The sequence below is a fragment of the Zalophus californianus genome, chromosome 4, assembly GCF_009762305.2.
Source record: "Zalophus californianus isolate mZalCal1 chromosome 4, mZalCal1.pri.v2, whole genome shotgun sequence".
Classification (NCBI taxonomy): Eukaryota; Metazoa; Chordata; class Mammalia; order Carnivora; family Otariidae; genus Zalophus; species Zalophus californianus.
In genome coordinates, this window is record NC_045598.1 from 45,521,704 (window position 1) to 45,538,166 (window position 16,463).

Here is a 16,463-nt window from a genome sequence, read left to right on the forward strand (position 1 = left end):
TAACTGACTGAGCCAGCCACAGGCCACACCTGATACCCTTTTTTAAGAGCTCTTTTGCTAAGAGCAATTAAAATAAAAATATACATAAGAGTATGAATTTTACGTATATATGAAGACAATGGGATACACATGTATATACGTATATAAATAAAACCGTATAAAAGAGAAAGCAAGGGAAGCCGGAAGGGGATTCAGGATGATGGGAAACTTGGTTGAGGGGAAGCAGTGGGAGGGGGAAAATGACTCCACTGTATGGTTAGATGGAAGGTATTGTTGAGGTCCTATGTATTTTGTTTGGGTGATGGGTTTGTAGGTGCTTATTATAGTATTAAAAATAGTAATTAAATAAAAGTAGGCCATTCAAGGACCAATAAAGACAGGTGCCATGAACGAAGGGTAATGATTACTACATTTCTTTAATAACTGACTTCTAAATAAAGAAAAATATTATTCTGATATGCAGCTATATAAATAATGTTTTGAAATCTCTATGGATATAACCATCAAAAAGGCATACTCATGAATATTGACTTTTGCCTAACTTTGGAAAGATTTTTCCTGAGTTCTATAGGCTATTTAACTGGATAATGCCTAGAAATGCATATAACTTGGTCACCTGGAGAATGCTTGAGGTTTTTGTGGATACTTGAATTTATTTTGATTAATTAGAAATACTTTTTTCTGAAAAAAAATTTTAAAGCATGTTAGTTTACTCTTCTGCTGTTTTAAATATATGAATTTCATGATTGAATTTTTTTCATTTTTTATTGTTATGTTAATCACCATACATTACATCATTAGTTTTTAAAATTTTTTTATTGTTATGTTAATCACCATATATTACATCATTAGTTTTTGATGTAGTGTTCCATGAGTCATTGTTTGTGCATAATACCCAGTGCTCCATGCAGAACATGCCCTCTTTAATACCCATCACCAGTCTAACCCATCCTCCCACCCCCTCCCCTCTAGAAGCCTCAGTTTGTTTTTCAGAGTCCATCATCTCTCATGGTTTGAGAGATTCCCCCCCTTCATTCTGCCCCTCCTGCTGTCTTTTTTTTTCCTTATACTGCATTATTTGTGTCAGAGGTACAGATCTGTGATTCAATAGTCTTGCACACTTCACAGAGCTCACCATAGCACATACCCTCCCCAATGTCTATCACCCAGCCACCCCATCCCTCCCACCCCCCCACAGTCCAGCAACCCTCAGTTTGTTTCTTGAGATTAAGAATTCCTCATATCAGTGAGGTCATATGATACATGTCTTTCTCTGATTGACTTATTTCACTCAGCATAACACCCTCCAGCTCTATCCACGTCGTTGCAAATGGCAAGATCTCATTCCTTTTGATGGCTGCATAATATTCCATTGTGTATATATACCCCATCTTCTTTAACCATTCATCTGTCGATGGACATCTTGACTCTTTCCACAGTTTGGCTATTGTGGACATTGCTGCTATAAACATTGGGGTTCACATACCCCTTTGGGTCCCTACATTTGTATCTTTGGGGTAAATGCCCAGTAGTGCAATTGCTGGATCGTATGGTAGCTCTATTTTCAACTGTTTGAGGAACCTCCATGCTGCCTTCCAGAGTGGCTGCACCAGCTTGCATTCCCACCAACAGGGTAGGAGGGTTCCCCTTTCTCCGCATCCCCGCCAACATCTGTCGTTTCCTGACTTGTTCATTTTAGCCAATCTGACTGGTGTGAGGTGGTATCTCATTGAGGTTTTGATTTGGATTTCCCTGATGCCGAGCGATGTTGAGCACTTTTTCATGTGTCTGTTGGCCATTTGGATGTCTGGAAAAATGTCTGTTCATGTCTTCTGCCCATTTCTTGATTGGATTATTAGTTCTTTGGGTGTTGAGTTTGATAAGGTCTTTATAGATTTTGGATACTAGCCCTTTATCTGATATGTCATTGGCAAATATTTTCTCCCATTCTGTCGGTTGTCTTTTGGTTTTGTGGACTGTTTCTTTTGCTGTGCAAAAGCTTTTTATCTTGATCAAATCCCAAGAGTTCATTTTTGCCCTTGCTTCCCTTGTCTTTGGCGATGTTTCTAGGAAGAAGTTGCTGCGGCTGAGGTCGAAGAGGTTGCTACCTGTGTTCTCCTTTAGGATTTTGATGGACTCCTGTCTCACGTTTAGGTCTTTCAACTATTTGGAGTCCATTTTTGTGTGTGGTGTAAGGAAATGGTCCAGTTTCATTCTTCTGCATGTGGCTGTCCAATTTTCCCAACACCATTTGTTGAAGAGACTGTCTTTTTTCCATTGGACATTCTTTTCTGCTTTGTCAAAGATGAGTTGACCATAGACTTGAGGGTCCATTTCTGGGCTCTCGATTCTGTTCCATTGATCTATGTGTCTGTTTTTGTGCCAATACCATACTGTCTGGATGATGACAGCTTTGTAATGGAGCTGGAAGTCTGGAATTGTGATGCAGCCAGCTTTGCTTTTCTTTTTCAATATTCCTCTGGCTATTCGGGGTCTCTTCTGGTTCTATACAAATTTTAGGATTATTTGTTCCATTTCTTTGAAAAAAGTGGATGGTATTTTGATGGGGATTGCATTGAATGTGTAGATTGCTCTAGGTAGCATTGACGTCTTCACAATGTTTGTTCTTCCAATCCATGAGCATGGAACGTTTTTCCATTTCTTTGTGTCTTCCTCAATTTCTTTCATGAGTATTTTATAGTTTTCTGAGTACAGATCCTTTGCCTCTTTGGTTAGATTTATTCCTAGGTATCTTATGGTTTTGGGTGCAATTGTAAATGGGATCGACTCCTTAATTTGTCTCTCTTCTGTCTTGTTGTTGGTGTATAGGAATGCCACTGATTTCTGTGCATTGATTTTATATCCTGCCACTTTACTGAATTCCTGTATGAGTTCTAGCAGTTTTGGGGTGGAGTCTTTTGGGTTTTCCACATACAGTATCATATCATCTGCAAAGAGTGAGAATTTGACTTCCTCTTTGCCGATTTGGATGCCTTTGATTTTTTTGTTGTTGTTGTCTGATTGCTGTGGCTAGGACTTCTACTACTATGTTGAATAGCAGTGGTGATAGTGGACATCCCTGCCACGTTCCTGACCTTAGGGGGGGAAAGCTCTCAGCTTTTCCACATTGAGAATGATATTGCCTGTAGGTTTTTCATAGATGACATTTATGATATTGAGTTATGTACCCTCTATCCCTATCCTCTGAAGAGTTTTGATCAAGAAAGGATGCTGTACTTTGTCAAATGCTTTTTCTGCATCTATTGAGAGGATCATATGATTCTTGCTCTTTCTTTTGTTAATGTATTGTATCACGTTGATTGATTTGCGGATGTTGAACCAACCTTGCAGCCCAGGGATAAATCCCACTTGGTCATGGTGAATAATCCTTTTAATGTACTGTTGGACCATATTGGCTAGTATTTTGGTGAGAATTTTTGCATCCCTGTTCATCAAGGAAATTGGTCTGTAATTCTCCTTTTTGATGGGGTCTTTGTCTGGTTTTGGGATCAAGGTAATGGTGGCCTCATAAAATGAGTTTGGAAGTTTTCCTTCCATTTCTATTTTTTGGAACAGTTTCAGGAGAATAGGTATTAATTCTTCTTTAAATGTTTGGTAGTATTCCCCTGGGAAGCCATCTGGCCCTGGGCTTTTGTTTGTTGGGAGATTTTTGAGGACTGCTTCAATTTCCTTAGTGGTTATAGGTCTGTTCAGGTTTTCTATTTCTTCCTGGTTCAATTTTGGTAGTTGATACATCTCTAGGAATGCACCCATTTCTTCCAGGTTATCTAATTTGCTGGCATAGAGTTGCTCCTAATATGTTCTTATAATTGTTTGTATGTCTTTGGTGTTGGTTGTGATCTCTCCCCTTTCATTCATGATTTTTTTGATTTGGGTCATTTCTCTTTTCTTTTGATAAGTCTGGCCAGGGGTTTATCCATCTTGTGAATTCTTTCAAAGAACCAGCTCCTAGTTTCGTTGATCTGTTCTACTGTTCTTTTGGTTTCTATTTCATTGATTTCTGCTCTGGTCTTTATTATTTCTCTTCTCCTTCTGGGTTTAGGCTTTATTTGCTGTTTTTTCTCTAGCTCCTTTAGGTGTAGGCTTAGGTTGTGTATTTGAGACCTTTCTTGTTTCTTGAGAAAGACTTGTATTGCTATATACTTTCCTCTCAGGACTGCCTTTGCTGCATCCCAAAGATTTTGAACAGTTGTGTTTTCATTTTCATTGGTTTCCATGAATTTTTTTAATTCTTCTTTAATTTCCTGGTTGACCCATTCATTCTTTAGTAGGATGCTCTTTAGCCTCCATGTATTTGAGTTCTTTCCAACTTTCCTCTTGTGATTGAGTTCTAGTTTCAAAGCATTGTGGTCTGAAAATATGCAGGGAATGATCCCAGTCTTTTGGTGCCGGTTGAGACCTGATTTGTGACCTAGGATGTGATCAATTCTGGAGAATGTTCCATGGGCACTAGAGAAGAATGTGTATTCCATTGCTTTGGGATGGAATGTTCTGAATATGTCCGTGATGTCCATTTGGTCCAGTGTTTCATTTAAAGTCTTTATTTCCTTGTTGATCTTTTGCTTAGATGATCTGTCCATTTCAGTCAGGGGGGTGTTAAAGTCCCCCACTATTAATGTATTGTTGTCAATGTGTTTCTTTGCTTTTGTTATTAATTACCTTATAAAATTGGCTGCTCCCATGTTAGGGGCATAGATCTTTACAATTGTTAGATCTTCTTGTTGGATAGACCCTTTAAGTAGGATATAGTGTCCTTCTTCCTCTCTTATTACAGTCTTTGTTTTAAAATCTAATTTGTCTGATAGAAGGATTGCCACCCCAGCTTTCTTTGGGTGTCCATTAGCATGGTAAATGGTTTTCCACCCCCTCACTTTCAATGTGGGGCTGTCTTTGGGTCTAAAATGATTCTCTTGCAGACAGCATATCGATGGGTCTTGTTTTTTAATCTAATCTGATAGCCTGTGTCTTTTGATTGGGGCATTTAGCCCATTTACATTCAGGGTAACTATTGAAAGATAGGAATTTAGTGCCATTGTATTGCCTGTAAGGTGGCTGTTACTGTATATTGTCTGTGTTCCTTTCTGGTCTGCTTTTAGGCTCTCTCTTTGCTTAGAGGACCCCTTTCAATATTTCTTCTAGGGCTGGTTTCGGTTTGCAAATTCCTTTAGTTTTTGTTTGTCCTGGAAGCCTTTTATCTCTCCTTCTATTTTCAATGAGAGCCTAGCTGGATATAGTATTCTTGGCTGCATATTTTTCTCGTTTAGTGCTCTGAAGATATCATGCCAGTCCTTTCTGGCCTGCCAGGTCTCTGTGGATAGGTCTGTTGCCATTCTAATGTTCCTACCATTGTAGGTTATAGATCTCTTCTCCCGAGCTCCTTTCAGGATTTTCTCTTTGTCATTGAGACTCGTAAGTTTTACTATTAGTTGTCGTGGTGTTGACCTATTTTTATTGATTTTGAGAGGGGTTCTCTGTGCCTCCTGGATTTTGATGACTGTTTCCTTCCCCACATTAGGGAAGTTCTCTGCTATAATTTGCTCCAATATACTTTCTGCCCCTCTCTCTCTTTCTTCTTCTAGGATCCCAATTATTCTAACGTTGTTTCATCTTATGGTATTGCTTATCTCTCGAATTCTGCCCTCATGATCCAGTAGTTGTTTATCTTTTTCTCAGCTTCTCTATTTTCCATGAATTGGTCTTCTGTATCACTGATTCTCTCTTCTGCCTCATTTATCCTAGCAGTTAGCGCCCCCATTTTTTATTGCACCTCATTAATAGCCTTTTTGATTTCGACTTGGTTAGATTTTAGTTCTTTTATTTCTCCAGAAAGGGTTTCTCTCATAACTTCCATGCTTTTTTCAAGCTCAGCTAGTATCTTTAAAATCATGATTCTGAACTCTAGATCCGACATTGTACTAATGTCCGTATTGAGTAGGTCCCTGGCAGTCGGTACTACCTCTTGTTCTTTTTGTTGAGGTGATTTTTCCCATCTTGTCATTTTGTCCAGAGGAGAATAGATGAATGAGAGAACAAAATGCTAACAGGGTAACAACGTCCCCAGAAAATATATTCTAAACAAATCAGAAAAGACCTGAAACCAGGGGAAAAAAAAGGGAAAGAAAGAAAAAAGAAAAAGAAAAAAAAAAAGAAAGAAAAAGTTAAAAACAAAACAAAACAAAAAAACAGAATATGATCACATATGATCAGGCTGGTGCATAGATCAGTGGAACACTCTAGATTTTGGGTGTATTTTGGTCTCTTAGAAGAAAGTGCCTCCCAAAATTTTGAGGAAAGAAAAATTTATATATGTACAAAAATAAGGGTTGATACGATGAAGGATGGAATATGACTGTAAAGATGAAAATTATAAAAAATTTTATAAAAGGAATTGGTAAGTTGTTTGAAAAAGGAGAGAAGAGGATTTAAAAAAAAAAAAGGGAGAGAATGTGATCAGGCAGGAGACTAGAACAAAGCCATACACTAGAGATTTAGGGTATATTTTGATCTGTTAGAAGAAACCGTATCTCAAAATTTTAAAGAGAGAACAACTTATATATATATGCCAAAAATAAGGGTAACTACTACAAAGGGATAGAATATGACTCTAAAAATGAAAAACAAAAATGTTTTTTAAAAAAGGGATTGATAAGCTGTTGGTTGAAAAAGGGAAAAAGAAAAATTAAAAAAAAAAAGAAAAAAATTAACTTTGAAAGACTAAAGAATCATGGTAAAAAGCCATGGATTCTAGGTGCAGTATTCCCCTAGCTCTGGAGTACTGCCGTTCTCATTGATCAGTAAACTTGGTCTTGGGTGGCTGTTCTTGCTGATCTTCTGGGGTAGGGGCCTGTTGCTGTGGTTCCCAAATGTCTTTGCTGGAGGTGGAATTGCCCTGCCCTTGCTGGTCTGGGCTACGTAATCTGCTGGGGTGTGCTCTCGACTCGGGAGCTTTTGTTCCCTGCAAGCTTTCGGTACATCTTTGGAGGACGAGAGTGAAAATGGCGGCCTCCCAATCTCCACCCCTGGAGGAGCTGAGAACTGGGGCCCCACTCCTCAGTGTGCCCCCAGAGAAAAGCAGTCAATCACTCCCGTCTCCCCGCTCTCCGACCACACTCCGTGCTCACCTGGCCTGTGACCGAGCGTTTCTATCTCTGGCACCCCATCCATGTGGAGTCACCAAACCCAGCAGATCCCTGCTGTGCGCTCCTGCACTGCTCCTCCCTGGGGAAGGGGAATCTCCCCGGATCTGCTGTGTTGGGTCCTTGCTGGAGGAGCAGTGGTCCGGCTGGGCCGAGGATCACGGTTTATGGCAGCCCCAAGCTGAGAGCCTGCTCCTCGGCTCCGTCTCTGCAGCCGGCTTCCCCACTCCGATACCTGGGAGCTCTGCTGCACTCAGGCACCCCCGGTCTTCCTGTGACCCCGAGGATCCTGAGATCACACTGTCACACGATGGTTCCACCCCCGCTTAGCCATGGGAACAACATCCCTCAGCAGAGCAGACTTCTAAGAGTTCCGATTTTGTGCTCCGCTGCTCTATCACTTGCCAGAAGCGGCCGACAGAGGCCCCCTCCCCTGCCATCTATTCTCCCGAATATCGCCTCGGATTCACTTTTCTGCACGTCCTACCTTCTGGAAAGTGGTCGCTTTTCTGTTTAGAGAGTTGTTGCTATTCTTTTCTTCGATCTCCTGTTGAGTTTGTAGGTGTTCAGATTGGTTTGATCCCTATCCAGCTGAATTCCTGAGACCAGACGAAATCCAGGTCTCCTACTCCTCTGCCATCTTGCTCCGCCCCCTCATGATTGAATTTCTTATAATGCTTCAATGTGATTATTTTGGAGTGTGCAAAAATTTGGCTTACTTGGCTAGATATAAGAACATAATCCTGGAATTGGCCTTTTTCCCTAAGTCCCAATATGAAGCTGTTTTCTTAGGATTTATTTCTTTTAAAAATCATGTTTCCTTTTGTCTTGGCTTCATGCTAGTTAATTGACATTTTATTCATTGAATTTTTATTGTAATGTTGCTATAATTTCTGTTTCAGATTATTCTGGTTTTGGCTCTGAGCTGCTCACATTATTTAAAAGTGCTGCTTTATATATTTACTTAAATGCCTACTTCATTATAGATACTTTGCTAGGTGCACACTAACTGTATAAACACAAACTGAGGCACATGGTCTCAAGCTAAGGGAGTGCTTCTGTGAAAGCAAAAAGGGCTGACCTTTAAGCGGAGCTAGAAAGATTGACGGGTAGACTGTTAAACGGCAGAGTACAGGTCAGGTACGGGATTCAGGTTAGCAGAAACTGCTTATACAAAGATGCCGTGGCGGAAGGAAGTGCAGTACAACTAATGAAAGAAAGAAATAGTGCACTGCAGTGGTGCGAATCAAAGAGGAGATAGTACAGACTCAGACGGGGGCCTGATTCACTCAGGACCTAAGAGCAATGGGAACCCCCTGAAGATTTTTTATTAGGAGACTACTGAAGAAAAGATTCATATTTTGAAAAGAATACTTGTCTAATATGTGTGTTCCTGAATAGACCGTAGGCTCCGCAAGTAGGAGGAGGAGATGTTGATCTCATCAAGTGCAATACAAGTAGGTTTTCAACAAATAGTAAATGTCACTATTTAATAGCTCAGTGTCTGGCACATGGTAAGTACTCATAATGTTGGTTGTGGTTTTCATTGATCTAGATTGGCCTTTGATATGGACAGTGGCTGCTTTGGAGTTAGAGGTTTCATGAAGTAGTTCAATCCAACAGTATCCACTGAAGACCTGTGATATACTTGGAAGAATCAGCAGCTAAATATATTAAAATTTCATCACTTTTTTTTCTCATATGCCCCAAAGATGTAGCAGAGCAGAAAAGTGATGGAGAATTCTGTAAATAAATCAGATTAGCCTACAGTGAGGTGAATAGGTGCTCCTGCTTCACACTATTCATTTTTTTCAGTTAGAGTTTCGTGCCTGGTAAGATTGCTTTTATAGAACCATTTCTTCTGGAATTCTCAGGTAAAATTCCCTTTTCATAGTTCATTTGAAGTAATTTCAACCTTATTCCTCAGTTATATTAGTTTATTTTATATAAAGTGAGTTCCTTGTCATTTTTCATCCCAAAGACTAAAGATTGCTATTAGAAATATTTCTTCTGAAACTCTATAATCATTTTCATACTATAGCTTTAATATTTTACTTTTTTCAAGTGTTTATATGTGATGTGTTTTTTCTTAAAATGTACAGTATGTAGGTTATATCACCAATGACCTGGCCATTTTTTCTTTCCTCTTTAATAGTAGCCAGAACCACCATGTAGCACATAGTTGCTATTGTGCACATTAATAAAAAGTACCCCATCTGGGTGGACTAATTTACCAGGAAGGTCCCCTGCTTCTGATACCTTCTAAAGGGTGCCATCAGGGCCACTTTTCAGCTCCTGCTTGTGCCTTCAGTGGGTGCCTGTAAGCCATGTAGAAACTGCACAGCTATACTTAGTGTCCCTAAATAGTAACTCAGTATAAGTTAGATATTGCTTATAAGCAACCAGATTATAGATAATCCTTTATAAACAAGGCAAACTATTTTAAAAAGTCAATCAGTTGTTCATTTATGTGTGTTAAATGTAACCTTCAGTTAAAACAATAATTATATTTAACTTGTTTTCAGAACTTTGGTAAAATTGGATATATGGGGGGAAGTTGTCTTTTAAGAAAATTTTTTTCAAATACAGCTTAGATTCTTACTTTTTAATGTTCTCAGCTTTGAGTGCCTAGAAGTAAATTAAAAAAAAATACATTCATCTGTCTGTCTACTTAACTTTTTACTATGAAACTTTTTAAAAAAGATTTATTAATTTGAGAGAGAATGAGAGAGAGCATGGTGGGGAGGGGCAAAGGGCGAGGGAGAGGTAGAGAGAGAAAGTCTTAAGCAGACTCTATGCCGAGCTTGGAGCCTGATGCGGGGCTTGATCTCAGGACCCTGAGATCATGACCTGAGCTGAAACCAAGAGTTGGTTGCTTAACTGACTGTGCCACCCAGATGCCCCACTATGGAATGTTTTTAATGTATAGGAAAGCAAAGTGATGAAGCCTCAAGTATCTGTCATTTGGCTTCAGCAGTTGCCAGTTTATTGTTTTACCTGCTTCTTCCCACTTTTTCCATCACAAATTATTTTGAAGCAAATCCCAAATATTATGATTTTATTCTGAAACTTGTCAGTATCTACTCTGAAACATAGACTCTTTTAGTAATACAAGCACAGTTCATTATCACACCTAAAAAAATGATAATATCAACCATCCAGTCAGTATTCAGACTTTGTTTCATAAGTGGTTTAAAATTGGTGTGTTGGAGTCAGAATCAAAATAAGTCTTGGGGCGCCTGGGTGGCTCGGTCGTTAAGCGTCCAACTCTTGGTTTCAGCTCAGGTCATGATCTCAGGGTCCTGGAATCCAGCTCAGCATTAGGCTTTCATTCAGGGTGGCGTCTGCTTGAGATTCTTTCGCTCCGTCTCCTTTTGCCCGTCCCCCTGGGTGTGCATGCATGCTCTCTTTCTCTAAAATAAATCTTTAAAAAAAAATCAAAACAAATCTCTGTAGTATAATAGGTCAATTTGTCTTTTGATTTACTATTAGTCTATAGCTTCCCTTACCCCTTTTCTCACATTTTATTTGTTGAAGAAAGGATCATTTGACCACTTTCTGCATTTTGCTGATTAAATCTCTTGTGGTATCATTTAGGCTTAACAAGAATATTTTTAACTTATGTTTAAATATGATACCTGATCTCTATAGACTGTAAAAAATTTTTTTGTTTAAATGGAGAAATGAATGCTTAGTTATTGAAGAATGAAGGATTCCAAAGATTTTATAAACATGAAAGGGAGGATCTGAAGAAAAGTCCATAAGCCTCAGAAAGCAGAGAATTTTTTAAAGCTGTGTTTATAGCTCTGTGATTGTTTTGATAACATAATTTGTTGCCATCTTAAAATATTATAAAACATTAGAATATAAAATTGTAGCAATAATACACTAGCTTGATTTTTTTAAAAACTAACATTTTTTATTTTTCATTTACAAAAAAGATACCAGGTGATCAGCACTCCAACAGATTTTTTTATGGTAATGGAATATGTGTCTGGTGGTGAATTATTTGACTACATCTGTAAACATGGCCGGGTGAGTAACTTACTATCTAGTACAATAAGCCCCTAAGCTAAAAAAGAGGGTAGTAGGAAATAGCAAACCACAAAGATATCTTCAAAGTCTGGGTTGCTTCTGTAATAAAGCCCAATTAAAGATACAGAATATTAGACGTCTTTTCTTTCTTAAAAAATACACGTTTCAAGGGGCGCCTGGTAGTGTCAGTCGGTGGAGCATGTGACTCTTGATCTTGTGGTTGTAAGTTCGAGCCCCACATTGGGTGTAGAGATTGTTTAAAAATAAAATCTTTAAAAAAATACACCTTTTGGGGCACCTGGGTGCCTCATTCGGTTAAGTGTCTGCCTTCGGCTCAGGTCCTGATCCCAGGGTCCTGGGATGGAGCCCTGTGTTGGGTTCCCTGCTCAGAGGGGAAACTGCTTTTCCCCTCCCCCTGCCCCTACTCTCTTGCTCTGTCTCTCAGATAAATAAATAAAATCTTAAAAAGAAAAAAAACCTTTCAAAATACTGATTTTAGGGAACATGTTCCACTTAATTGCCAACATAATGTCAGTGCTTTTCAGAGTGAAAAATCTGTTCCATGACATTATGTTGAAGCTTCAAGGATTTCCTTTTCTTAGCACTTTCACATTAATTCTGTTTTACATTATGTTTTACTTGTTGATTGCCTAAAACACTGTGCACATTTAGTAATATTAATTGAAAATTAAATCTTACTACCTAGCAGCAAAGAAGAGCCTTGTTAACTTACATGTTGAACTCTAATGCAAGTTTTTGGTTTGTTTGTCTGATTTGTTGAGAATTCTAGCCTGATTCTAATTAGCTTGCTCAGTTACATTTAGGCTGATTATGAAACTAAAACTCTTGCTATGTACATGTCCCAAATATTCTTAGTGCAGCTTCTTTTATACTTGCTAGGTTGAAGAGGTGGAAGCAAGGCGGCTCTTTCAGCAGATTCTATCAGCTGTGGATTACTGTCATAGGCATATGGTGGTTCATCGAGACCTGAAACCAGAGAATGTGCTGTTGGATGCTCACATGAATGCCAAGATAGCTGATTTTGGTATGTAACTCCAAGGTTGTTCAGAAATGTACTAGTTGCCTTTTAAAGTGTGTCAGTAGCAACTGTTAAAGAAATATGAACTTGCAGTTTCAACTTTATAAATCTTGTACCTTGAAAAAAAGGGATTAATGCTTGTTCTATTCATTTAAACACAATTTTAAAAATGCACATGCTTCTAGAGAAGTTTAGAGGGCCAGTTTCAAGGTAAATCCATTTAATCTGCATTTCTTCCTGAAGGAAAACTTAACTGTCTTTTTTTTTTTTTTTTTTTTTGGTGGGGGTCACAAACTCCTTTGAAAATCTAAATGAAAATATGGGCACTTCCCTTGATGAATGCACTTAAAGAGAAATACATGAAAATTGCATGCAGTTTTGAAGACTTACGGTCTTTCTGATTGGATCAAGGGTGGATTTCAGGGTAAAATCTAACCATGTGCTAAAAAGAATAGGAGTTTTTGTCAGGAGTAAAACAAAGAAACAAAAAACAAAATGAAATCTAAATGCACCAAACACTTTCTGGGGTAAACATACCTGGAAACAGTACCATAGTAGGGTGTTTGGCAAAAGGATTAGGAAGTGAGAGGTTATAGAAAGAGAGATGGAAATGTGCCAGAGTTCAGTGTTGCTTATTTAAAATTTTTGCCTGTACCTTGTCTTTAATCTAAAAACTAGGAAACTAGTTTCCCTATTTCTCTTCCTTCTCTAAATCGCAAAACTCTTTAGTATGATAGTTCAACTAGATTTTTGGTTCCATAGATTATTTTTTCTATGTTGAATTAAAGCTTTCCAAATTAAAAGCATTTGGAACATAATCTTTATAAATTGGAGCCTGATTTCTACTTAGAGATTTTTTAAAAAGGCTTTGAAAACACAGGATAAAAAGTAATGGTCTCTATTTCATTCTTTCAACTGTAGAAATGGGTATATAATATTTTGATGCTTTTATGTTTGGCAAAGTTCATACAATTTGGAATAACCTCGTATTTGTGAAGTGAATCAACATTTTCAAAAAAGATTTATTTATTTTAGAGCATGGGGGTGAGGGAAGGGCAGGGAAGAGGGGGAGAGAGAGAATCCCAAGCAGACTCCACGCTGAGCATGGAGCCCAACACGGGGCTTGATCCCAGGACCTTGAGATCATGACCTGAGCCGAAACCAAGAGTCAGGATGCTCAACCAACAGCCACCCAGGCGCCCCAAGTGAAGGAATTTAATTCCTATCATACATGATGTGCTTTATCTTTTTTGTTAGAGTGTAAGCACTTTAAAATGGTCTTCTAGTTTCTCAGGTGCTTTCCACTGTTTTAAAATAATTATAAAATATGATATATAGAACATTGAAGACTTGACATTTTTCTTCATGTATTTATCTACTTTTAAAAATAGCACAAAGTAAATATTACTCTTATTTTCAGGATTGTCTAATATGATGTCAGATGGTGAATTTCTGAGAACTAGTTGTGGATCTCCAAATTATGCAGCACCGGAAGTCATCTCAGGCAGGTAATAATAGATCAGTGGAGAGTAAGCTCTTTATAATCTTTTGTTCATTCTAGTAACATTTAATTAAAATATATTCTGTTCAGAGGATGAGATTGTTAACATAATAGGAACAAATTGTCCCTTTAATTTTTCCATTTTTGAAGAGAGAATAGGTATATGAAACAATTTTTTTAAACATTTGGTTTAGATTTTGTTATGAGTATATTTAAGGAGTTCTTCCATTAAAAAAATGACTGAAACAAATCTTGATTTTCTTCATTTTGGAAAAGTACAGATAAGAGAAAGCATTTGTTAAATTCAAGCTAGTGTCGTTATTTTCTTACCAGACATAGTCCTTAAATAATAATTTACATATTATTTTGTAAGTTACCAAATAAAGTATTATTTTATGTTTTGTCTTTACAAGAATGAGGTTTTTCAGGGACAGTATTGTCATTTCATGAAATTAAACTGTGTAAGTAGAGGTTGGAACTTACTCATTGGTATATTCAAAAAACGTTTATACAGATTGTAGTGGTAAACCAAAGATTTTTTTTTACAGTGACCAATGTCTGATTTAAAAAGTTAACAGAATTCTCCAAGAGAAAATAAAGAAAAGGTATTATTGCAAGGAGCCAGGTATAGGAGTTTTGGACAAGTACAGCAAATGATATAAATGATGGACAGCAATTTTTTGAAATGGATTGTGTTCTTTTAATTGGAATTGTAAAGATTTACTTTGTTACCTCAGACCCAGGTTTGAGTTTGTCAGTGGGGTGGGTATCAGAGGCATTTTAATACTGCAGAAAGGTCAGAGAAAAAAGGAATAATATTCCAGGCATAGGTTATGTGGAGCAAAGCTAATCTTAGTCCCATGAGCTAACCTAACAAGTGATTAGAATGAAAGTCACACTCAGGATAATGTGATATAGAACAAATAGTGTCAAAGAGATCCTGCAGGACTAGTTCGGCACTTTAATGTTTCAAATACTCTTTAAAATAGGCATGTCAGGGATAAAAATTCTATTTTATATGCATTTTTTTTCTTGTAGTTTTGTGGCTAAAAGGGTTTAGCCTAAACACTATAGTATTATTTTTTCAAGTTTATGGCCATTTACTTTGATGTTTCCATAAAAAAATCAACCATAGTAAGTTTTATATTTTTTTAATTAGTCAATTAGTAGGTTCAGTGAGTTTGTGACAAATAAAGAAAAGTACCACTTTCTCTTGGAAAACTTGAATAGTAATTGCTGAGACCGATTCTCTATGGTGAACAAGCATTGAGTGTTGGGGTGTGGCCATGGACTTCATAAAAGACTTGCTAATCAATATACACCAAGTCTATACCATGTGTATATAGAAGCAGGGTATATGTGGATGAGAAAAAGTGGCACTTGCATTCCAGGTTTGTGTTGTCATCTTTTTTCTTAGATTGTATGCAGGTCCTGAAGTTGATATTTGGAGCTGTGGTGTTATTTTGTATGCCCTTCTTTGTGGCACCCTCCCATTTGATGATGAGCATGTACCTACGTTATTTAAGAAGATCCGAGGGGGTGTTTTTTATATCCCAGAATATCTCAATCGTTCTGTTGCCACTCTCTTGATGCATATGCTGCAGGTTGACCCTCTGAAACGAGCGACCATCAAAGATATAAGGTGATTCTTCTTTTCATTACTGTTATGTACATTTTATAGTATTAATAGTACCACTAATTGAGTGCCTGCTTTATGTTAGACTCTGTAATACTTATTGTATAGGAATTTTGCTTTCCTTTTTACACAAACCTGATCATGTCACTCATCTTTTAAATATTTCAGGTTGTTTCCCATACTTTTTACTTGAGGTAGCAAATCCTCTGAGGCCCTTCCTCATGAGGCTCCATTTCCTACTCCTGAGGTCTCACTCCTGCACTCACCACCGCACCCATTGGTACCAGTGCTTCAGCTACACTCAGCTTTTCCTTCTTCCTCAAATATAACATATATTTTATGCCTTCATGTTCTAATTTATATTACTGCCTCTGATGCCATTTCTGACTTTTTTGACCTGACAGATTTCTGTTCATCCTTTAAAATTCTGCCTTCATAGGACCTCCTTTGTGAAATCAATTCGGATTCCCCTAGGCAATGTTAATTGCTTCCACTTTTGTGATTTCCACATTTGGTTTATGGTTTTATTTTTTCATTATCATTTCATATGTAGCTATTATTATTTCGTGCGTGTTTCACCAGTCCTAAATTGTAACTCCATAAGGGTAGAGAGAGTGTCTTGCTCACCTTAGTACACACAATGCTAGATGGCCTACAAATGTAGTATATGTTGAGAAACTATTTGAATAAATTTTATACATAATACAGACAGAGTTTTATGTATTTTACATATGGTTGATGAAATAAAGCATTAAAAGTTTTGTTAAGATTTTGAATCCAAAAATAGCTGCTAGCACTGTGAAGGATTTCTTGTTATGTGAGAAACTTTGGAACTTGCAGTGGCTGGTGTTACTGTGAATATGACCTTTATATAGCACACACAAGCCACAATAATTCATTGCCTTCTACTCTTATCAGGTTATGTTTCTTAGAGGTTTTTTTGTTCTTACCTAACATTTCATCAGTTATTCATTTACAAACACATTCTTTTGCCATCTTTCCAGAATCTCTCCTCTTATCTTCATAAACCAGAATGGCTGTTTAGAGACCTATGACTCCTGGAATGTTTAAACGATGACATGGTTTTTTATGTGA

The 16,463-nt window shown here is 37.6% G+C and overlaps 1 protein-coding gene across 4 annotated transcripts in view; it reads left to right on the forward strand.

Annotated features, from left to right (window-relative positions):
• Positions 1 to 16,463, forward strand: part of PRKAA2 (protein kinase AMP-activated catalytic subunit alpha 2) — a 76,720-nt gene that overhangs the window by 41,516 nt on the left and 18,741 nt on the right. For all 4 annotated transcript variants that reach the window (XR_003521989.1, XM_027605119.2, XM_027605111.2 and 1 more), the window contains 4 exons: positions 11,099 to 11,192; positions 12,093 to 12,237; positions 13,652 to 13,739; positions 15,150 to 15,374. Coding sequence is in view for 3 of the 4 variants with exons in the window: in XM_027605111.2 (XP_027460912.1) it covers positions 11,099 to 11,192; positions 12,093 to 12,237; positions 13,652 to 13,739; positions 15,150 to 15,374 (552 nt within the window). In the remaining variant the exon portion in view is untranslated. The remainder of the gene's footprint in view (positions 1 to 11,098; positions 11,193 to 12,092; positions 12,238 to 13,651; positions 13,740 to 15,149; positions 15,375 to 16,463) is intronic.